The sequence below is a fragment of the Lycium barbarum genome, chromosome 7 (genome assembly GCF_019175385.1).
Source record: "Lycium barbarum isolate Lr01 chromosome 7, ASM1917538v2, whole genome shotgun sequence".
Taxonomy (NCBI): Eukaryota; Viridiplantae; Streptophyta; class Magnoliopsida; order Solanales; family Solanaceae; genus Lycium; species Lycium barbarum.
This window is the reverse complement of record NC_083343.1, coordinates 92,114,256-92,139,633: the sequence shown is the minus strand read 5'-3', so window position 1 is coordinate 92,139,633 and position 25,378 is coordinate 92,114,256. Positions and strand designations below refer to the sequence as shown.

The window sequence follows — 25,378 nt, the reverse complement described above, 5'->3', positions numbered from 1 at the left end:
TTTATCATTTTCCTAATCTTTTTTTTTTTTGGCTCTTTCTAGTAAATCTCTCACTATTTTTAACTTTCCTTTTTTTTTTCCCCCTCTATTTTCTTCATTTATTTTTTTATTTTTTGTTCTTTCCGTATTTCTTAATAATTGTAATAATATATTAAATGTATTAATATATCATTAAATATACTAAGTATATCATGTATACTATAAGTACACGTATACACTAGTATTGTAAAAAATGGATTGAGAATTTGGATCTGATAGGTTTTGTTCAACAGTAAACTTGATATACCATAAGTATATTGCATATCATCGAATATTCCAGTAAAAACACTATATCATTATTCAACAGTGACCAGGGTATACTACATAATATACCTGATATATTGTGAATATCATTTAATATATCACATCATGCCATAATTCAACAGTAACTATTGTAGATTATTTAATATATTTGGTATACTATAACTATCATATAACATACAAATAATAACATTATACCATGATTCAATTATAATCATGTTATACTACACATATTTGATAAATTGTGAATATGGTTAAGGCTCAAATATGCCCCTAACCTTTGCGAAATTATACACTTGTGAGTGCATTAAGTAAATTAAAGAGATACTAGCTGGTCTGAATTGTGCAGGATCGGGATTTTCAAGAACGAGAATCATATGATATGTTGAGAATCTCTTATGATAATCATCCACGCTTGAAACGTATCTTAATGCCTGAAAGGTGGATAGGATGGCCCTTACATAAGGATTATATTGCCCCCAATTTTTATGAAATACAATTTGCCCGTCGTTAAAAGGTTGGTGCAAACATGCCCCTAACGTTTTTTTTAGCCATATATGTCTTTGAGTTAACGGAAAATATTGGAGGGCATATTTGTTTAGTTTTGCAAACGTTAGGGGCATATTTGAGCCTTTGCCATTCCTGAATATTATGGCACAAACTATTATTGCATTCCAAAACATAAAAAAAATATTTGTAATTACAACCCATCTACCATTGCATTACATCAAAATTATACAACTAAAAGAGCAGATGCGATTACAACCATCTTTTAAAGATTGTTTTCACAAACAAGAGCATCATTTTCCTTTTTCAAAAGATTTTTTTTTACTAATGATAATACCATTTTTATTTTCAATTTGTTGATGATCTGGATAGTTCTTTCTAGATATTTCGTCTTCTCAGTCCCAATATCTACACGATAATGGATGCAACAATTGCCACAATAAAACATAAACATAAAAAAAAAGATAACTTACATCATACTTATGACACATGAAAAAATGTCTCCCGCAGTGCTCAAAATTTTGATAATAATAATAATAGAACGAGTATCACATTTTAAGCATTTATACGGTTTCTTACATAACATTTAATGTGGTTTGGCCCTTTCGCGAATTTCACGCATAACCGAAATTTAGCAGAATTATTTGAAGTCTATAAGTGAGATGGAGTGCAGTAACTCCACGACCACAAACCTTTCCACAACTTCACATCCACAAACCCTTCCACAGCTATTTGAAGAACTCGAAGCTTCCGATATTTCATAAACAAGTGAAAGAATAAGAGAGAAAAGTGAGGGGTTGTACGATAAGTGTGGAGTTTCAAAATACAGTTGCAATAAATCATTGGCTAGCATATAGTGAACTCCCAAAAAAAAATCTGAGAACTATTTGTGCCATAATATTCAGAAACGACAAAGGCTCAAATATGCCCCTAACGTTAGCGAAACTAAACAAATATGCCCTCCAATATTTTCCGTTAACTCAAGGGCATATATGGCTTAAAAAAATGTTAGGGGCATCTTTACACCAACCTTTAACAATGGGCAAATGTGTACAATTTCGCAAAGGTTAGAGGCATATTTGAGCCTTAACCATTGTGAATATCATTCAACATAGCAGTGATCACAGTATACCATGATTCAACAGTAATCATGTTATATTTTATATTAACATACAAATAATAACATTATACCATGATTCAATTATAATCATGTTATACTACACATAGTTGATAAATTGTGAATATCATTCAACATAGCAGTGATCACAGTATACCATGATTCAACAGTAATATTTTATATAATATACTATTAGTATATTGCGAATATTATTCACATACAAAATTGCAGTAAACCATGATTCAACAGTAATATACTACACAATACAGACTAATAGGTCATTGGTATATTGAGTATCATTTAACATACCCGTAATTACAAGGATCATAGTATATTCAGTGGCGGAACTAGAATTTTCACTAAGGGGGTTCAAAATATAAAAAAGTAAACACACGAAGAAGCCAAAGGGGGTTCAACGTCTACTACATATACATCAAAAATAATTTTAACCATATATAAACAGTGTAATTTTTCACCAAAAGGGGTTCAGATGAACCCTCTTGGCCCTTCCTCCCTCCGCCCCTGAGTATACAACACAATTTCATTGAGTATATTTGTAGTACATTGGTTTTCTATACAATAACCAATACTAAGCGGTTCCAGCATGATATTCAGTACAACCCAAACTATCAAACAGATAGCCTATTTTCTTTCTCTATAAGCATATAAGTATGAATTTTCTTTAGAAATAGATAATGTTACAATTTCTCTACTAGTATATCTCATAATATCATGATCTGAGAGAATACAAATATCATAGAGGATATGATGAATTAATTAAGATTCATGTCTTTCCCACTCAGTTGCAAAATAAAAAGAGTAAGACAGTAGTGGGGTTTTTGTTCTGCACCTTTCCAATACTTTACAAACTGAACAGAGTGGATTCTGAAAAACTATAAGGGAGAAAAAGGGGAAACGGAAAAAACAACCTGGATAACAATAACAACATTAAACCAAGTGTAATTCAAGAGTGGCGTCTTAAGGAGGGTAGCATGTACGCAAACCTTACCCTTACCCTGTGGAGGTAGAGACACTGTTTCGAATAGACCTCTGGCTCAAATTAAGAAAAGAAAAAGAAACGAGAGACTGTTTCGGATGGACCGCTGGCTCAAATTAAGAAAAGAAAAAGAAACGAAAGGAAAAAATTCTATATATTATATAAAGCTGGGCATAGACAAGGTAATGTGGCACCTCTCTATGACCAAGGATTCTATTTATCTTTTTTTTCCTTTCATTTTGTTCATTAAAGATATTTTAAAAACTCAAAAACTGCTTAGTAAATTTCTTTGAATGTCTTAATTGAGAGTGCAGACGTGCGTGCAGTAAGCATTCTGCCAATCATAAATTCTCTATTTATTTATCTTAAATGTAAGAAGAAATATTTCAATTCTAATTACTCCCATCTTTCCTAATCTTAATTGCGGTAAGCTTAACAATCTCTATTGTTATTACTTTATCCTTTGCCTTTCCCCTTCATTATATAAAACACGTAGTGTTTCCAATACACATTGTTGGTGAAATTATATTGGACATAGACGTTGTTCAAGGAACTCAATTGGACATGGCAAAAAAGAAAAATGGAGCTTTCATGTATGTCAACTCAAATGGTCTCCAAAAGGTTTTTACCTAATCTTTATTTATACATCTCTATCATGTAGTTTCTTTTATACACCTCATCTTTATTATGTTGTTTACCTCAATCGTGTTTTTGAATCACTTAATTTCTCATTTTTTTTTTCCTTGAATTATGTTGAAAAGATTGTCCCTTTCTTTTTAAAGAAACGTTCGATAGGAGAGGGAATACTCATTTCATGTTTGCGCTGTTACACTTCACTTTTTAGTACGGGCAAAATCATCTTAATCGGAAGTAGAAAAAACAATAACCGATAACATAAAAACTAAAAGGACAAACAAACAATTAAAAGATAAAGTGTAAAAGGAAATATTATTGTTAAACAATCACTTCTTAAATTATTTACGATGAGATTTTCCTCTCATCTTGACAAATGATTATCACTTGCAAACAACAAAATCTCAATCTAAAATTACATAAATCGGCTAATAATTTAAACTTGGCATGTAAGATATTGTTATTAGCATGTGACTTATCATTCAAGAAAATATTCGGTCCATGATTTTCATCATATATAAATGGCCTATTATTTATTTTCTCAGTGTGTGGCCTTTTCCCTTTAGTTTCAATTTGTATTGTCTAAATTTTTTTTAACTTACAAATGAATTAAACATCTGCTATTAACTACTTTTACTATGCCTTGAGTCTTTTAGGTTACATTTTTATGGTACCTCGAGTCTCCCTGATATTCTATATGTGTTATTGGTGTGTTAGTGTCACGATCCAAATTACCGATCGTGCGGGCACCTACCTTATTATTATCACCAGTAGGCGAACTTTTATCCGTTAATCCATTAATCACAAGCCAATTTCAACTTTTTTTAATCATTTATACACAAACAATCAATAAATAAGTAAATGAATAAATAGTCTCACCAAGTCATAAATAATAATTAATATAAGTGCGGAAGCCTTAGCTATTACACCCCCAAAATCTGAAAGTCATCGTACAAGGACTCTAACCAACAATGTCTAAAGAATGAAATATATGTCAAATATAATAACAAATAATGTCTGGAACGAAAGTAGACATCTGGAAAGAGAGATCTTCAGGTGGCATGGCATGGGTAGAAGCTCACCCTCGGATTTGTTCGAGCAAACTAGCTTCAAGCTAGAGATGTAGTTTGGATGAAATCTCTGGAACACATTCTGCACTCAAAAAGGATGCAGCAAGATAGTATCAGTACAAACACTATGTACCGGTAAGCATCATAGGCCGACTAAGTTTAGTTCACGTATATAAGTATAAAATCAACAAGATAAACATATAGGCACTTAATACTCAAATCCAAGTCACAGAACATCCCATAACAGAGTCACAACCTAATATGAAGCTTCTAAACCACAAGTATGTCAAGTTTCAAGAATCTCACCTGATAATCACAAGTCCAAGTCCGGTCCCTAGGTAGAGTCACTAATCCACAATTTAACTCAGTCAATGGTCATATTTATGTCACAATAGGCATTCAACATCCATACCAAAATCAGAAACAAATGAGCATATAATAATGCATAATAAAATGTAATGATGTGCAATGCAAAATATGATGATGTGCAATATAATGCCATGCACTGGCCAATCACTCGAACTGTACACACTTGCTAACTGATGTCATTGCTCAGTAGTCATGACCTACAGAGGACCCATAGTGTCCATGTACCACTTGTTCCGGATACTCATCGGACCCGAGCCATAAATCCTCCGCTCCGGAAAGAACCTCGGACGCGGATCCACATCATACACCACTCACTTTCGGAACGAACCTCGAACCACGAGCTCATAACTAGGTCACATCCTCACCTCCGGTCAAATCTGCCTTTTCATATGTATAGTAACACCGTCACATCACTCTCAATGATCAATTCATCAAGTACCATGTATCAAATAGTATCACAAGTTCAATAAGAAGATTATATTAACTTCTTCACTAATTTCACATCACAATATAGGTCTCAATGTATTCCGGTTCATTAGTATGTATGAACTATGAACAATTAGCAATATCAATGTCAAACACAAGGCATCATGCCACAAGTCATATCAAGAGCATCAACTCAGGCATGAAATGAATCATACAGACCCTCTCAACCAACATAATAGTCTATGTCCCTCTTTACTTCCACACGTAGCAAGTACGCCTCACAACTAAGTCTTGTATCACCAAGAAGCTCCACTTTTCTATATATTATCATCAACAATAAATCATACATCAAGTTTTCATCTACGTACTGTCATAAGTTTATATCACAATTCAAGCCTAAACTCATTATCCTTCCTCTCTCCGATAATATATGTCACAATAAGAGAGAACTGAGTACAACACGACAATTTAGGCAATAAGTTTAATCACAATAACAGGGCAACAAGCCACCATCAACAACAATCAACCTAATAGAAATCCATCCCGATTCGCCACAGTATGAATACAACTACACCTCATATTTCAGTACATAACGTAATGGCGACAAACCCACAAAATCAGAAGTCATACCAACCTAGCTAATATCCAACGAAAACACCATGTCCAAAGACCTAATCATGCTTTCTCGCGTCAATTTTACACAATACATACATTTCGCTAATCAAAGTCTAACTAATGTAAGTCGTAACCTACCTCGAATACAGAACAGGAGCCACGAACTACTCCACACGAGTCTTTTATTTTCGAAGCGCCTCATGACGGTTAAAGTCTAACAATATGATACTAAGTAAGAAACAAACCATGTATTTAAACAAGAACAACAATTTGGAGAAGAAGACCCACTTACTTCTACCCTTTTCAATGGATGAAACTATCCTTTAATGGTAAATTTATCATAACCTCCATCTCTACAATCATTAACCTTCATTTCCCGGGTTTCTAATCAATTTACCCTTTCAACCATATTTTAGGCCAAAATTTCCATTTTTATTAGAACCCTAAGTATCAACATGAAATTTTAACCAATAGAAATCAAATTCCCTTCCTAGAAAGTGATTTTAACATGAAATTTTTCGTTCGGGTTGCTGCCAGCGGGCCTGTTGGAACAACCCGAACGAAAAAGGGCATAGATCCCTCATCCGGAGGCGAAACGCGACGATTATTTTTGCTATAGCTCCATAATTACGATACAAATCTAATGGTTTAAACCTCACATAAAACAAAGGTCGTTTGATCAATATGGAACCGTTTCTATCCATAGACCTATGGCAAAAACATCGAAAACGAGCGCGACAAAACCCAAACCCATCTGAAACTCTTCGGAACCTTACCAAAACTTATGGACAAGTTCAAAATCATCATATTAACATATTGGAACTTCCAAAACATTGACACGGGGTCATCCTAACCCGACATTGACCGTAGCCAACTCTAACTCGCTAACTTAACTAGTTCCTTCACCAATAACTCAAATCACAGTCAAACCTTTCGGGAACCAAACCAATGACTTCACTAAGTCATAGATCATACTAACGGGACTCTTGGGAAGGGTCAACAAGGATACATGGTTAAAAACCACTATAACAACCCAACGGGTCGTTTCATTAGATACCAATTTACCAATCATTTGTCCTCGAATGAATAAGAGGAGTATGAAGGTTGGCGATAACCCAAGGACATGAATTATAATCACACGGAAGCCTCCACGGCACCAAGTGCGCACTAACTACTATCTGTTCATCTTATCAGCCAAAACTCTTTCTACTTTAGCTCAAAGACCCAATTTTCATATTCTGTACACGAACCTACCACAAGAATTGTTACAACACCTATCATCATCTAATAATATCGAAGTTTGATCATACTACTCCCAATTTATACCTCTAATGATTGCAACTTCTCTAGACCCTCATGATCACCAATGCGATCAGCAAATCTTTCTTAGATCAGTAAGCTAAGATTTCATATCTCAACACGCTTTGTTTAATACTATGTCAACCTTTTACCTATCAACCATTCAAGCCAAGTAACAATTTATCACGGACTTACCCGAACCTCTCCGTTTCTATCACTTACTTAATACTACAAAAGGACCACGTGAAACCCAACACCCTTATCTATTCCACTAACTCATTTGTCCTTTTTCCTCAAGACTAATTCGTTAGGACACTATTCATAACATCTTGTCTTATTGGAACTGTTTAACATCCCTATATTTCTCACATTATGACGAATTTACTCCTTATCAAGAAGTCACCACAATATATCAACTCTTAGACAAATCTCAACTACCATCAATTTATTAATTATTCCTCACGTCTATCTCAACAAACTGGGACTCAGACACCTGATTCACAAAGTTCATACTTAACCCTTTTCTGACTTAGACAACTAATTTAACTAAGATCACCATTACTTTAATACGACGTATCTTAACTCAGAGATCTAAAAAATAAGCCTTACCTTAGCAAGATGCCGTACAACCCGGGAACACCAACCAACAAACATATATGTACGCTCAATAACCACATAGGTAAATACAAAAATTTAGTACAATAACTAGTATCATCTCTCACCAGCCATAAGTAACACAATAACCACTAGAGTCTTCGTTTCTGTTATCCAACCAATGTCCCCTATAGCTTATGACATACTAGAACTTACCAATTCATACATAACCTTCGAGTCGAATTCACATTGTACAACCTCAACATAACTCTCAAATTATTAGCTCTTGTTTCAAACGATCCCCCTTTTTATCCTTAATCAATCTTAGTCTAGATTAGAGATTCAAGCTTATGATTTACTACTTCATGAAATCCCATCTTACTATAGGCAAGACTCACCAATTAAACTAATATTTAAAGCCTATTATTCAATCCTCAATGCTAAGGTAGAAACTCATCTTCTCCAACTAGTTCCCATACATTTGCACCATTAATTCAAGCCTAAGATGATAGATAATCATAAGATAAGACAAGAGAACTCACCCCCAGAAGAAACAAATTCAAGAACTCTTCAAGTTACCTAAGTCTCAAATCACCATTGCAGACCCATTAGAATGATGATAATCTTAGAGATGAAAGCATAATGAAGGAAAGAATGGTCGAGACTTACCTCTCAAGAATATTCTGGCCCTAGCTTTAGAATTTCGCCCTAGGTATTCTTGGTAAATGTTTTGGAGTTTTACGAATAAAGAATTCGGACTAAGTGTTTTAAAACACGGCTACTATTTCCCGTTGACCGCTGCAGCGGTCAACCCGTCACTGCAGCGGTCTCGCTATAGTGGGCAAGTGCCCGCTGTAGCGGACATTTCCCAAAAGTCATCCTCCGCTGTGGCGGGCATGGTTCCGCCATAGTGACCTCTCTACAGCGGTCCAATGCCCACCATAGCGAACACACTCAATCACGCATCACCGTGGCGGCGAGAGGACCGTTGCTATAGCGGTCCCGCCGCAGCGGTACTTCTCCGTTATAGCGGTCCCACTGAGGCAGTAAGCTTGCTAATTCTCACAGTTTTTCACTCTACCACCCAACACTTCATCCGAGGCCTCACACACATAAACAAAACATGCACATTAATGTAAAAACACCATACGGACTCACCCGTGGCCTCGGAATATCCAATGGACGTCTAATTTTCTATGTCACCCACCAAATGGACTCGACACAACCAAAAAATAATCACAAACAAGCCAAGTTTTCAGTTCTTGGACTGCTACATTTGAATTTCTATTAGCTCATTCTATTCTTGGAGAGGTGTTACCGACTAAGGTGGCCAAGATCTCTATAATGACAGGGAGGGTTGTTACAGTCAAATACCAATTATTTCTTTCCTCAGAGTGGAGATTAATCTATCCAATGTTCTCTACTTTTCAAGATTATGCAAACAAAATAATCAGGTCTAAATTACAACCCATAGAGCTAAATTTCAAGTCACAACTGGAAACTAAACTTAGATCATGCGTCCGAATCAGGAAGACGCATTTAGTACGATACTAGGCCATGCCATAACACAAAATGCTCGCATAAGAGTTCAGGGGAGGGGTTTTGACCATTCGTGGAAAAATAAGACAAGGAAGTGCAGAAACCAATTGGAATCGTCTAGATACCAATTTGAATGAAGTAGCACGAAGGAATGAAAGAAGTGGAAGTTTCCTAAATGCCCCATAGCCTCTCGTAGATAGGTACAGAGCTCTTCGTACCGATCTGGAAGAATCTACTAGACATGTTCTTGTACAACGAGATTAACGAACCCGGGCGCTGATACCAACTGTCACGACCCAAATTACAGATCTTGCGGGCACCTACCCTATTATCACTGGTAGGCGAACCCTTACTCGTTAACCCATTTATCACTAGCCAATTTCAACTTTTTTAATCATTTATACACTAACAATCAATAAATAAGTAAATGAATAAATAGTCTGACGAAGTCATAAATAATAATTAATATAAGTGCGGAAGTCTTAACTATTACACCCCCAAAATCTTAAAGTCATTGTACAAGGACTCTAACCAACAATGTCTAAATAATGAAATATATATCAAATATAATAACAAATAATGTCTGGAACGAAAGTAGACATCTGGAAAGAGAGATCTTCAGGTGGCATGGCATGGGTAGAAGCTCACCCTCGGATCTGATCGAGCAAACTAGCTTCAAGCTAGAGATCTAGTCTGGATGAAATCTCTGGAACACAATCTGCACTAAAAAAGGATGCAGCAAGATAGTACCAACACAAACAGTATGTACTGGTAAGCATCATAGGTCGACTAAGATTAGTTCACGTATATAAGTATAAAATCAACAAGATAAACATATAGGCACTTAATACTCAAATCCAAGTCACAGAACATCCCATAACAGAGTCACAGCCTAATATGAAGCTTCTAAACCACAAGTATGTCAAGCTTCAATAATCTCACCTGATAATCACAAGTCCAAGTCCGGTCCTTAGGTAGAGTCACAAATCCACAATTTAACTCAGTCAATGGTCATATTTATATCACAATAGACTTTCAACATGCATACCAAAATCAGAAACAAATGAGCATAATGCAGAATAAAATGTAATGATGTGCAATGCAAAATATGATGATGTGCAATACAATGCAATGCACTGGCCAATCACTCGAACTGTACACACTTGCTAACTGATGTCATTTCTCAATAGTCATGACCTGCAGAGGACCCATGGTGTCCATGTACCACTCGTTCCGGATATTCATCGGACCCGAGCCATAAATCCTCCGCTTCGGAAAGAACCTCGGACGCGGATCCACATCATGCACCACTCAATGAACCTCGGACCACGAGCTCACAACTAGGTCACATCCTCACCCCCGGTCAAATGTGCCTTTTCATATGTATAGTAACACTGCCACATCACTCTCAATGATCAATTCATGAAGTACCATGTATCAAATAGTATCACAAGTTCAATAAGAAGATTATATTAACTTATTCACTAATTTCACATCAAAATGTATGTCTCAATGTATTCCAGTTCATTAGTATGTATGAATTATGAACAATTAGCAATATCAATGTCAAACACAAGACATCATGCCACAAGTCATATCAAGACTTGGATCAACTCTGGCATGAAATGAATCATACAGACCCTCTCAACCAACATAATAATCTATGTCCCTCTTTACTTCCACATGTAGCAAGTACGCCTCACAACTAAGTCTCGTATCACCAAGAAGCTCCACTTTTCTATATATTATCATTAACAGTAAATCATAAATCAAGTTTTCATCTACGGACTGTCATAAGTTTGTATCACAATTCAAGCCTAAACTCATTATCCTTCCTTTCTCCGATAATATGTGTCATAATAAGAGAGAACTGAGTACATCACGACAATTTAGGCAATAAGTCTAATCATAATAACAGGGCAACAAGCCACCATCAACAACAATCAACCTAATATAAATCCATCCCAAATCACGACAGTATGAATACAACTACACCTCATATTTCAGTACATAACGTAATGGAGACGAGCCCCCAAAATCAGAAGTCATACCAACCTATATATATATGTATAAACACCATGTCCGAAGACCTAATCATGCTTTATTCCGTCAATTCTGCACAATACATACATTTCGCTAATCAAATTCTAACTAAAGTAAGCCGTAACCTACCTCGAATACAGAATAGGAGCCACGAACTGCTCCACACTAGTTGTCACGACCCAACTCTGTAGGCTATGACTAGTGCCCGAACTGGGCACCCGAACACACTCATCAATTCCGAATCACATACAAATAGCGTATACGGGCACAAATATCACACGCTGCCACAAATCATATCAAACTGTCTCAGACACATTTCAAACACAACCACATATATATATATATATATATATATATATATATCAGAAGCCGACAAGGCTATCAAATGGCGCAACGGCCCAAAACATATACAAATGCACGCCGGCAAGGCTGCCATGGGGAGTGGGATCATACAAACACACCTGTACAGAAGTAGGCACAACCCACATATACGTCTACAGACCTCTAAACAGACCAACCGAAACATATGGCGGGACAGGGCCCCGCCGTACCCCTGAACAAATATACGCATATGCAACGAACGAAGATATATACTAAAATGTAGGCTCCGGAATGAGAGGAGCACTCCAAACAGCAAAAAAGGGTGTCCTAAACTGGTGGATCACCAAACTGTGCGTCTGTACCTGCGGGCATGAAACGCAGCCCCCCGAAGAAAGGGGGGTCAGTACGAAAGATGTACTGAGTATGTAAAGCATAAAGTACAGAAATCCAAACCATAACTGAAGTGAAGGGTACAGAGAGAAAATACCGGATCAATATATCAAAACCTGTACTGAAGACATATGTACATAATGCAAACATAAATCATGCATAAGGCTCAGGAACGTGGTCACCACTCCGACGCTGGTGCCACAACACAGCATAACTCCAGAAGGTTTCAAATCTCCGTACACCCCGAACACAACATATCATATCATCAAACATATCATAAGCCATATCACAGCATAACTCCATAAACGGAACCCGGCCCTATGGCGAGGTCTCGGGAACCGTAACACAGCATACTGCCGAATTTATCATAGTGCGCACGATCACAAACCGGCCCGGGAACCGGCGAACGATATCATAATAATGGGCACGAGCAGAGTAGTGCGGAAACTAATGCAATTTACATATCAAAACATTTATGAAACTGGATAAATCATATGACCACCCGTTAAGCAACTAGTCCGGACAACTGATCAATACGGAGTTTAGCTCACAAAAGTACTTCTGAAATCGTATTCATAGTTCAAAATGTAAATCAGAATATCACGGAGTAATCAAAACATTATTCTTTAATGGCTAGAGTTATAAGCAAAAGTCTCTTTCCGATATCGTACAAAGTTATGTCAATTAGGGCAACGAAGGAGACTCGGGGCTAGTGGGCCCACCTCGGTCCAAGTCGAGGCGGCGAACAAATTTTTACAGACATTTGACCTTATGGAATCAACCATGAAAGCTTAGGGGTGATTCGATCATATTTACGAAAGTTATGAATGTTTGAACGTTTCTTTTCAACAAAGCATAAGTTTCTAATTCAATTTCACTGAATAAAATAGTGCTAAAAGTAAACTCGGATTTCTATGAGTAGAATGATCCCCGAGGTTCAAACTCAAACCTAGTACATCTAGGACATGCCAAGAGAAGAAAAGGGATAGCTTCACATACCTTTTCCGCTTCCTACTCGTCTCCGAAATCGAATCTCAAGTTCGCCAAAATCTACAGTTTGGTCACAGTTACCAAATGTCAATAGTAAGACTTTTAGCATTCGAATCTTTAATTCACTACTTGTCTACAAAATTTTGGGCAGCATTTCCCCTATAATTTCGCCGCCCCGAGAATATAACTCGGCTCAAAATATCAACACAACACCCATAACAATATCAAAAGCATCAACAATTACTACAAAACACATTCTAACATGAACAGTCTTCCTTTCTTCATAATGCCACAACTTCTACTCCAACTTCATACTTCCAAGCTATTATCAACATTTTCATATTCATGCGCTAATTCAAAACCATTCAAATGCAATTCGGAAGCATTTCACATTATTCTTACAAAGTATACAAAAATTCCACCGAAACCATACTTCATCCAAAACTTCCAACCTTCGACATAAACATTCACAATGCATTTTCACCTTCCAATTTCATTAATAACAATCATAATTTGCACCTTACCACTTTCATTTCCATATTTACATAAACTACAATAAAGTCGCATATTTTCCTACAACAACCTTATAACAAATCTTCCATAACAACAAGAACCATTTATCTTCTATTTACGTTCCAAGGCCATAACAACACAATTAACATACTAAATAAATTTAATTTATCTCCCTTCATGAATGGTGTCACACGGCCACACACATACACACGGCTCACACACACCACATCACAATTCCATGATTTCCATTCAATTCTACTCACTCTAACATCTATAAATCTTCCATAACATAAAAGAAACAAGAAATCCTTACTTTTTCCAATAAGTTCTCCTTGCCACCAAAGTCACTTTCTTGCCAAAATAATTATACCACTTTGTAGAGAATCTTGAGCTTAGTAGAGATACAAGAAAATTAGGATTTTTGGATTAAAGATTGAAGGGCAAAAATTTTTCTTTCTTTTCTCTCCCCTTTTTTTTCTTATGGCCGAACCTCACCTTCTCTTTCTCTCTTTCTTTTGTTTTCTTGATTAGTCTTGAAACTTCTTAAAATGATGACTTGTAGCTCCTTTTATTATTAATCACATGGGTCAATTTTCCATGGGCTTGGGCCATAAGTGTATGGCCGGCCACCCTCCAAACATTGGGCCTCTTTTCTTATTTTTTTGAGCCCAACTAGTGATGGATCACACTTGGTAATTCACAGAACTAATTTCCAAAATTCCAATTTTGCCCTTGGCCTCCTTCCATATTTCCACATCCAAAATTTTCATAACCAACTTATGTATCAAACAAGGCCAAGATATGGCCTCATCCTTAACTTGTCGCAACTTTCTCAACATATGCGAACGTGCGAAGTACGGGGTATAACACGAGTCTTCTATTTTCGAAGCATCTCATGACGGTCAAAGTCTAACAATATGATGCTAAGTAAGCAACAAACTTTGTATTTAAACAAGAACAACAATTTTGAGAAGAAGACCCACTTACTTCTACCCTTTTCAATGGATGAAACCATCCTTTAATGGTGAATTTATCATAACTTCTATCTCTACAATCATTAACCTTCAATTCTCGGGTTTCTAATCAATTTACCCTTTCAAACATATTTTAGGACAAAATTTCCATTTTTATAGAACCCTAAGTATCAACATGAAATTTCAACCAATAGAAAACAAATTCCCTTCCTAGAAAGTGATAATCCATACTCCTAGATGATTAATCAACAACAAAATCAACAACCCACCAATTATTTAAGGGTTTACTAATTCTAGGATTCTAGGATTTTCACCCACCATTGATGGACCTTAAAATAATCATGGAACTTAAAGAAGAAAGGAAAAGAGACAAATAAAGGTGGGGACTTACCCTCCAAGATGCTTTCACCAAAAAATGAAATGAAGTTTGCCTCCTTCTCTCTTGAAAATTGACTTTGGGGTCTTGGGGGTAATGGTTCGGAGTTGAACTATAAAATTAAGGCTTTTTGCCCCCTGTCAGTCGCTGCGGCGGTCAGTGGGTCGCTATAGCAGACCAGCTATAGCGGCCATAGGTCCACTGCCGGCGGGCCTGCTGGAACAACTCGAACGAAAAAGGGCATAGCTCTGTCATCCGGAGGCGAAACGCGACGATTCTTTTTGCTATAGCTTCATAATTACGATACAGATCTAATGGTTCAAACCTCACACTAAACAAATGTCGTTTGATCTATCTGGAGCCATTTCTATCCATAGACCTATGGCTAAAACATCGAAAACGAGCACAACAAAACCCAAACCCATCTGAAACTCTTCGGAACCTCTCCAAAACTTGTGGACAAGTTCAAAATCATCATATTAATATGTTGGAACTTCCAAAATATTGACACGGGGTCATCCTAACCCGACGTTGACCGTAGTCAACTCTAACTCGCTAACTTAACTAGTTCCTCCACCAATAACTCAGATCACAATTAAACCTTTCGGGAACCAAACCAATGACTTCACTAAGTCATAGATCGTACTAACGGGACTCTTGGGAAGTGTAAACAAGGATACATAGGTCAAAACCACTATAACGACCCAACGGATCGTTACATTAGATACCAATTTACCAATCCTTCGTCCTCGAACGAAGACGGGGAGTACAAAGGTTGACGATAACCCAAGGACATGCATTTTAATCACACGGAAGCCTCCATGGCACCAAGTGCGCGCTAACTACTATCTGTTCATCTACTATATAGAAATGGGAGTGGAGTGGGACGAACACAGCCCTTAGGTGTTGTACTAAATTCAACGTGAATTGTACTTGGCTCATTTATCTAAATGACTCCATGGCTATTTGTCTATTATACCCTTGACCTAGACCAGTTAATTTGTTGGAGTTGTAAGTTCCTTTTTTGGGGTAAATTGGTAATCGGCTCCTTCATCCTCTTCCTTTCTTAACACGTATATTTTCCCCCATTAACCCATATTGTTTCTCTCCACTCCAGTAGTACAAGCCAGAAAATTCTATAATCTTCTCCTTTTCTATGCTCCTCTCAGACTCAGAGACCTTGAAATCATTTTCTTTGAGATTTCTCCATTTAGTTCCAAGTCTATGCTAATTTCGTCATTTCTCAATAGTGAGTTTTCTGCATTATTTTCTATGTTTAATGTACCTGGTTATTGATGATGGCACTTTAGTGAAAATCTTAGATTATCTGTTAGATGTTAGCTGTTAACAATAATTCCATGGTCTCAAGGCTGAAAGGAATTTTACTTTGAATTATTTTGTTTTCAAACTCTTTTGTGTTGCAGATTAACTTTACCGTTTCCACTTTCAGTTCATTGAATTTGTACCGTTCTGGTTGAGGTTTTTACTTTTTATTTTTGTTCGTCTGTTCTTTACTGTTTTGTTGTCTATCTTTTGTTTCTGGTGTTCAACTTTGTTTGTTTATGCTGTTTAATTATCCTCTGTTTTTTTATGTGTACATGCAGAAACATCTATGAATACACTGAGATACAACCAAAAGCTTGAAGACGAAGGAAAGAGAATATTTGTGAGTTCTACTAAATTTTGCTTCTATTCTTTCTTGATGAGCTTGTAAACCTTTGGTTCAATTGATTTAGCACATTCATTTGCATATGAAGTTCCTTTTGCATTTTGATTTATTTTTCTTCTAAATTCAGTGTATTAAGGTTTTGCATTTTTCATTAACATGTAACTGATTTTCCTCTTTTCCGAATTTTTTAGGTGGTTTATGTACATGTATGTGGTTATTAATTTAACCCGTCTATGAAGATGTTCTGCTCAGATACACAAAGTGCAATAGCACTAAGTACATTGAATTGCCACCCGAAAAAAAAATGTAATGAAATGATGCAGCCAAGGTGTTTGAAGATATGCCTAAAACAGCCTAATAATTTTTTTTCTTTCTTTTTAAAGGTGATTTATAACATAAACATCTATTGTTCTGCAACCAGAACCTTTGATGATACAAATTGTGCACATATGAGAGATGAAGTGAAAATTATAGGCATGCCGTTGAAAAATCCATTTAATTCACTCGACTTTCATTTAATCGAGTGTTAAATCTGGTTGTGAAGGTGAATTTTTGAGTTTGAAGTTCATTTTGATAATGATTTGCTTTATATCATGTGTTTTTCTTACATTTTTATATCTGTAGTATTTAATTAAATGCTAGGTATAGATAATAAATTTTATTGATTTCTTTTCATTTCATATATTGGTCAGTAGAAGTACAAATGCATACAATCTTTCTAATGGTCATATAAAAACAAGATGTGTTGTTGTCGTGGATGAAAATGACGACTATTTGGTTTGGACTGACCATAAAAAAGGCAAATTTAATGTAATCGTACTGCAACTTTGGTTTTGGCAGATGATATTTTTCCCTCTTGGCCTTGAAAGATTACCTTGGGATGCATTGTACTATATGAAGTAGCATGCTTTTGTTGCGTACTGGCTGTTGATGGTTGTCTAACCCAAAATATATTTACAGAAAAGAGATATCTAGATGGGCAGCAGGTGTATAAATCATTTCAGGTATTTTTAATTATATTGTTGGTACTCTTTGTTCTCTGAGAACTCCTTGGAGGAAGTTATACATAATTTTATATCATTTACTAAATCTTCATGAACTTTCGACATCTGCATGCCATAGATCTTGATGAAGCCTTACCTTTGCTGTTGACATCCTAACTCAACACTCATTGTGGGTCTTACCAAAAATCAAGTTAGTCTTTTAGTTAATCCTATACTTCGCTCTGAGATGTTTAAGCTCTGGATTTTTTTATGTGATGGATGCCTAATACAAGCTAATATTCATATAATAGTGATATAAGCTACAAGAGAATACAAAAAGGATGTACACCCCCCCCCCCCCCCCCCCCCGCCCCCCAACCACACACACACACAGAGAACATTAGGCACTAGCTCGATAATTCATGAAGTGCTCCTGCCTGGACAAGTTTCGTGAAGAAGATCGATGAATTTAAGCATGTTGTAAATGTTTTTTCCATTCTCTATGTTTCAACATGATCATATGTGCTTTTATAACAATCTAAAAACTGAAATTTTGGGAGGTTAAGATGAGAAGTATAATTTAAAAATCAGAAATTGAAGTACTATTATATTGCCCATTATAGCTCAACAAATTGAAGGCTTCTTCTTCAGCATCAGTCAATTAATGTCCAAGACAATATCCTAATGAGCCACTTAGGATGTAGCTGGTTTTCGTTTTGTAACTAAAATAGAATAAAATAAAAGGTGAAAGGTTATGTTCCGTATTATTCAATAAGAATAATAAGATAAGAGTTGTTAATCTCATATCTTTGATTATAAGATGTGATATACTGGGTTTTAGAGAGTGAGTGATCAGGAAAAAAGGTAAATAAGGTAAAGGGGAAGTAGAGACACTAAGAGGAGCGGTTCAAATAATTTACCTTTGTTATAAAACATGTGAATTATTTATTTGTGTTAAGCATGATTTAACAGAGGATAATTCTGAAAAAGAGTTGGGGCTTCGAATTGTTTATATGAAGAGGTCGAATTGCTAATTGTGAAAGTTGAGTTCTCGAAATTTTTATTGAGAATTGAGAGTCATTTGACATGTTCTTCACTATTGGAAACTAAAAAAAGTTGTGCCAGATGAAGCTAATTTTAGCGGAGGTTATTTTAGCACAGGTTATACTTTTAGCTCATCAGTTAATTGTCCACCTGACAGATATAAGTTATTCATAGTTACATGTATTAACATGTTTCAGTTTGGAGTCATTTTTGTGCTTCTACTTTGTCTTCCGCTCTTTTCCAAACAATTGCATCTTTTGGTGTTTGAAGCTTACACTGAAACCTTGCAGCTTGCAGAAGTATAATTTAAAAATCACAAACTCTTAATATTAGGGGAAAAAAGTATGAATTGCTTCTTACTCTCACAAAGTAATCAATTATAATGGTCTCACCTAACTCTGAATTAAGCTGGTTCCTTAATATTGAGATAATCAAGAAGGAGCAATGAGATAGCGCCTTAATAAATGATTCTTCTTAATTCCAAGGGGGTGAATATCTCATCACCAAATCAACCACTAATTTGATTCTGATTATTTATAACCAAATGAAGTGCATGCGGATCACTCAATCTCTTAATGGCTTATCTTTTACTTCCAGTTTTAGGATTATTAAATCCACTCATACCACACTAATTTTAATTGAAGTATAGAGACCAACTAACCAAACTGCAGCTACACATGCTAATCGTTTGCACATAATTTCTTTCAAAAGGTGTCAACTGTGTCATATAGAAGCTTAAACATTTAGAAATGAAATATTTTTATCTAATTTTTTGCTTAAGATCGACTGCTTAATTTTTTTTTCTGAACCAAGTACATAGAACTATTTGTTTGACAGCAAGTAGACCTTGATGGACCTTAAGGCTATATGGAGTTGCAGGAAGATTGACAAGATTTCTAATTAGAATTTCCTTTTTTAATTAAGATTTAAGTTTTATGCACGATAAAAGAATATTTATTTAATCAGACCACTTAAACAATAATTGCAGATAATTCTATTTAATAGCATTGATTAATATTTTAGAATAAAGAGTAAATAATATGTTATAACATTAACATGATAGATTACACAAAGAGTATAAAATTCAACAAACTATAAATATATGTATAACTTAAATGATTTTATTATGATCTAACTATGGTAATTCAACTCGAGATCCAAAAGGCACAAATTCTAGTCTGACTTCAAAAGTAAAAGAAGAAACTAAACTAAGTTAATCTCACTGTCTGTAGAGTGGTAGTTTATGATATGAAATTCGAACCATACTTTTTCAGCTATCATATTAAAAAGTTAAATCTAATTCAATATCTTAGGTAATAAAAAGAGTGACTTTAATATCATTATTATACCTCATTCGATGCCCGTAAATGCCACTTAAACATTATATACCTCGGCAATTTCTTATGACCTTCAGTTTTTTTTTTCTTTTTCTTAATTTTTAAATGATATTTGCTCATTGAAAGCCAACTACTAATGGAGGGTCCATGAAATTGTTATATCTCCTGAATATGGTCCATATAGGCAACAAAACAACAGAAGCCCAAACTTCCAAGTGGCATCCTCAAAATACTTCACTATTCCATCCATTAATAAAAAAGAACATTGAGAAATTCACATAAGCCATGCTCAATTTTGCCCATGCTCTATATATATTTGTGAGTCACAACCTATCTTATCTTCAGAAAACATACGCTAAACATCCCTTGTGAGCAGCATTTGTATAATATACAAAAGTTGTCATGGCTCTTCATCATTTCAATCCAGATATGCAAATCATTAATCCACCATTCTCTGTATTCAACACTGACTCAAGTTTGAATTTCCATAACCAGTTTCCTTTGCAAAACCTGAACCCCACTTCCTTGGAGATGTCAAACGTCAATTTTCAGAGCTTTCTTGGACATTCCCATGAACACATTTTCAACCAAGCCCCTGAATTTCAAGTATGTTTAACAGAAAACTTCCCTGGAAATTTTCAACAAGATGACAAGAATACTGTAGCTCTAGCTAGAGATGATATAAATGAAAGCAAGAAGAGGAAAACAATAGAGACCCCAGAAAGCAGCTCCGCATACTCGTCCCCTGCAGTTTCTTGGAGTGAGACCAAAAGAAAAACTGTAAGTTATTCTTGAATTCTTTGTACTCTGTATGTAGTAAGGGATCCTTTGGTTGCTGGTTAGAAGGTGAATTATTCATGTATATTAAATTCAGCATGACTAGTACCATGTTTGATAGCATTTTAATTCTACCTATAAAATTCAGTACACCAAATACGATGTTTGGTTACCAATTTATAATTCTATATAACTAATACATGTATAAGTTATGAGAAAATCTATTTATTATTTATAGAATAACTAACTAATTACATGAATAACTAATTTCTGCATAATCAATTCATAACTAATCCATGCATTATTAATAGTTGTATAACTCTAACCAGCAACCAAACAAGCCAAGAAATTCAAACGAATACAAGAATGTAACAGCTGAGAATCGGACCACCCACCTAAAGAAAATTTTTAGTCACATTTGCCGTTATACTAGAAGTTTTACTAGTATATATTTATTTTCACTAATATACATTTATTTTTATTACTCTCTGTGGACCATATAGATTCTGCCAGAGTTAATAATATATAAGTGGCACTGATACGCTCACTTTTCATATTCACAGAGTAAAGGAAAAGGAAAGAGAGTAAAGAGTGATGAAAAGGAAGAAGAGAAATTAAGGCAGGTGGTGCATGTAAGAGTCAAGAGAGGCCAAGCAACTGATAGTCACAGTTTAGCAGAAAGGGTAATTTCCTTTTTTTTTTTTTTTTTCTGCTTCTCTCTCTTAGTAAATTCAGTTTTTCATTGTCTGCAATTTTTTTTCCACATATGAACTTGTAATGACTGATGCATTCTTTTTCTGATTCAGGTTAGAAGAGGAAAAATTAATGAAAGACTTAGGTGTTTGCAAGACATTGTTCCAGGATGCTACAACGTAATTTTTTTTTTCCATATATACTTCCTCTGTCCCAATTTATGTGGCACTTTTCGCTTACTGAGATTGAAACTGCATAAACTTTTACCAACATTTTAAGATGTATTTTTTCACCAAATTGATATGAGAAGTTGCAACTTATAGTACTTCTGATGTAGTTTTCAAATATATAAATTTTAATGTTAAAATGTTGAGTTAATCTAATCCAATTTAACTTCAAAGTTTAGTTAAATTGACTCTCAAAAAGCGAAAAATGTCATATAAATTGGAACAGAAGGACTATCTTTTAACAATACAATGTCATTTTGTTGAACATTAGTATATTATTTCTCTTAGAAATAAACACACAGAATTTTAAATTTTTAACGAAATAACATTCCATTCTAATCAAATTGCAGTCTATGGGCATGGCAGTAATGCTGGATGAAATAATTAACTATTTGCAATCCTTGCAAAATCAAGTTGAGGTAAGTTGAAATCAGTATAAGTCTATAAGACATTTTCTGATTGACCCAAAAAAAAAAAAATGACTTGCAATTCTATTTGTTGGATTTAGTTCCTCTCCATGAAGCTTTCTGCGGCCAGCACATATTATGACGTCAACTCAGAGACAGAAATTTTGCAGACGATGCAGGTAGTCTTTATAGTTTCTTGTTTTTCACGTAGTTTTAGTTTTAAATACAGTTTTGTTATTACTCATGAGTATATTTTTCACTTGAGAAATTTCTAATATGCATTGGCCAAAGATTAAGTAGGATTAAATTTAAGTTATATACACTGATAAAGTAAAAATAATTTACAGTATTAGTGTAATTTGACATGTGATAGCAACAATTTCCATTTTTAACATGTTAGGTTGTTGGTAATACTTGTGATAGAGATGAACTTGTAATTACCTTGTAAGTGATTTAATTGCAACAACAACAACATATCCAGTGAAATTCCACAAAGTGGAGTCGGAAAAGGGTAGGTTGTATAGAAACCTTACCCCTATCTTGAGAGGTAGATAAGCTATTTCCGGTAGACTCTTGGCATAAGGACAAATATAAGTGATTTATTGTATAAATATTTTTATGCCGTATGAAACTTTAAACTAATAGCTGAATTTTATGATGCAGAGAGCAAAGGCATATGAAGCACAGATTATGCAGAAGCTAAAGAAGGAAGGATATGAAGGGGTGGCTTCTAATCAAGCTGGCCCCTTAATTGACCACAGTTTTGACTGCTATCCCAAGTTGTCTTACAACAACTAAAGATTCATCCAGCAATTTTCCCTTTTCTGATCAATATATCCCACTTATGCATACCTTTGTAATTTTTGGACACATGCATTGAGAAATTGGACTCATATACATTTATTAAGTCTCAGAATACAATTTTGTGTTTGGAATTTCACCAAAGACGTTATATATAGATAGACACTAAAAGTTAGCATCAACAACCAATAGACATCTTAATTATAGCAACAATCAAATAGACCTCTTCTTGGTAAAGACATGTCTCTACAAAATGTATATTTTCCACTTATTTGAGCACATGAACCGATATTTTTTTTTTAAAATTTATAAAAACCACCAAAATGGTGGCATTTTATTAGAAATCAAACAAACTGTACAAAAACTAACCAATTGGTTAGTATGAAAAAAGATTAAAAAAAAAAAAAGCAAGAGCATAAAAGTAAAGCCATTACAACATCAAACATAAATAAAGCTGCTAGAGGTCCTATAGTCTTGACTTGCATCCATTTTTCACACCTCCAAGTTCTCACCAGGTGGTATGGATTTTAGTCAGGTGAATTTTCTTCAGACATCTAGGACAGTATCAGCTTACTATGCTATGTTTGCTCTAATGGTCACTGATCCAACCTGTTGCCATTTCCTGGAAAATGTTGAAGCTTTGTTGAACATGTTGAGACTTCCTGCATGGGAATGAGCATGCATGCACACTAATACCACCCATAACAAGATTCCTCACCAGTTCATCTCCATTTCAACACATGAAGTATATATGGCCTAGACATGCAACACAGTTATTTCATTCTCTTATCAGTATCAGTAGCAATGTCTGATTCAAGTTATAGCTCCTATAATCTGTTATCCTTCTCATGTCTGATCCTAAGATCAGGAATCTGAGCTTTGTCCATGTTGAGAAGTCTTTTAGCCTTGATTGGAAGATCCTGAAAATTATGAAAGTGTTGTGTACCTGCAAAATAAAAAACATAGTTAGTTAAAAAGTCTGCCAGGCCATTTCCTTCTCTGTATATGTGCTCCACAATCACCATATTTCCCCTCTTTATTCTGTTAATCTCTTGAACCACCAAAGTAATGCTCCATGGAACCTCCCATGTTCCAGAAATGAACATCTTCATAGCCAACGAGTCAGTTTCCACAACTAGAGGAACAAGCTGATGAGAAATGTAGTAGTCAACTCCCTTCTTGATGGCCAAAGATTCTACTATGAGATTATTGCAATCTGCAATAGCTTGTCCTGCTGCATATATGAGATTACCCTCCTCATTTCTAACACAAAAGGAAATGGAACTAGGGCCTGGATTTCCTCTAACAGCACCATATGTGTTACATTTGAACCAACCCCTTGCTGGTAATTGCCATTTCACTACAAGTGTCCTGATAACAGGTCTAAATGATTCAAAATAGTCAATGATATCAGGCCATTTATGTGGTATATTCTGTATTGAAGGAAATCTTATCCTGCATAGCAGATGAATATTTTGATTGATCTCAAGCAAAACTTTATACATTGACATATTGCCCCCATGCAGCCTTGTGTTTCTTCACTTCCAGATCTGCCAAAGAATGACTGCAGTACTGCCTTTTGTATTGGTCTCAACTTATAATTACACTTTGCATTCCACCATAATTTCACTGCATGTTTCAGTTGACAGCAGTTCCTCAATATTCTTGCAGCACTGCTAAACCAATTCCATACAGTTGTAGCAAAATCTCCTTTTAGAAACAGATGGTCTATTGTCTCCTGTCTAGGTTCTATGCAACAACAGCATCTAGAAACTATATTAATTCCAATAGTTGCTAGAACTTCATCCACAGGTAACTTGAATTTCCATAACCTCCATAAGCAGAATGAGATCTTAAAAGGAAGTCCTTTCAGCCATATGTTCTTATAGTCCTCAGAAACATGACCTCTTTGTCTAAGCAGGTCCCATGCACTAGAAACTATGAATTTACCAGCGCTAGTCATCATCCACCAAAGTTTATCCTACTGATTTGAAATTTCTCTCAGCTCCAACTCCTCTAGAATATACTCTACTACATCAGTTGGAAAAAGCTGTTGTAATCTGCTAACATTCCATTCATTACCTCCTATCAGGTCTTTAACATCTTCCATAGATTCATCAATTGGAATATCAGGTAATACATAATGTAGAGCACCTAATTTGGTCCAATAATCAAACCAAATATTTGCTGTTCCACTCTTTGTTTCCCACCAGATCACTTGTTCAATATTGTCCCTTGCCTCTAGGACCATTTTCCACACTTGTGTACCACCTTTCCATTGCACATATTGTGGATACTGCTTCTTGCAGTATTTATTCCACATGAAATTTTCCCATAATGTATTAGATGTTCTAAACCTCCAACATA

At 35.3% G+C, this 25,378-nt stretch overlaps 1 protein-coding gene across 9 annotated transcripts; it reads left to right on the top strand.

The window, feature by feature from the left end:
- The first annotated feature begins 16,075 nt into the window (after nucleotides 1-16,075).
- Nucleotides 16,076-23,155, top strand: LOC132603558 (transcription factor BEE 1-like). 9 transcript variants are annotated; one of them, XM_060316687.1, is made up of 11 exons: nucleotides 16,076-16,322; nucleotides 16,678-16,739; nucleotides 16,934-17,048; nucleotides 17,126-17,286; nucleotides 17,583-17,746; nucleotides 20,291-20,886; nucleotides 21,447-21,566; nucleotides 21,690-21,755; nucleotides 22,154-22,222; nucleotides 22,312-22,389; nucleotides 22,874-23,155. In XM_060316687.1, exons 6-11 carry the CDS (start codon nucleotides 20,509-20,511, stop codon nucleotides 23,006-23,008), a joined length of 846 nt encoding a protein of 281 aa, XP_060172670.1. In that variant the 5' UTR covers nucleotides 16,076-16,322; nucleotides 16,678-16,739; nucleotides 16,934-17,048; nucleotides 17,126-17,286; nucleotides 17,583-17,746; nucleotides 20,291-20,508; the 3' UTR covers nucleotides 23,009-23,155. The 9 variants fall into 9 exon arrangements, with proteins under 9 accessions (XP_060172670.1, XP_060172671.1, XP_060172672.1 ...); XM_060316691.1 differs by lacking the exon at nucleotides 17,126-17,286 and adding an exon at nucleotides 17,865-17,936 and having other exon boundaries at nucleotides 16,082-16,322; nucleotides 16,934-17,070; nucleotides 20,602-20,886; XM_060316688.1 differs by lacking the exon at nucleotides 17,126-17,286.
- The last annotated feature ends 2,223 nt before the right edge of the window (nucleotides 23,156-25,378 follow it).

Bases quoted from the DNA above. Each gene is read 5' to 3' on its own strand.
- LOC132603558 (XM_060316689.1), top strand. From the start codon at position 20,509: ATGGCTCTTCATCATTTCAATCCAGATATGCAAATCATTAATCCACCA. The intron at 21,756-22,153 runs GTAATTTTTTTT...ATCAAATTGCAG, and splicing joins TTGTTCCAGGATGCTACAAC to TCTATGGGCATGGCAGTAAT. The intron at 22,223-22,311 runs GTAAGTTGAAAT...TGTTGGATTTAG, and splicing joins CCTTGCAAAATCAAGTTGAG to TTCCTCTCCATGAAGCTTTC.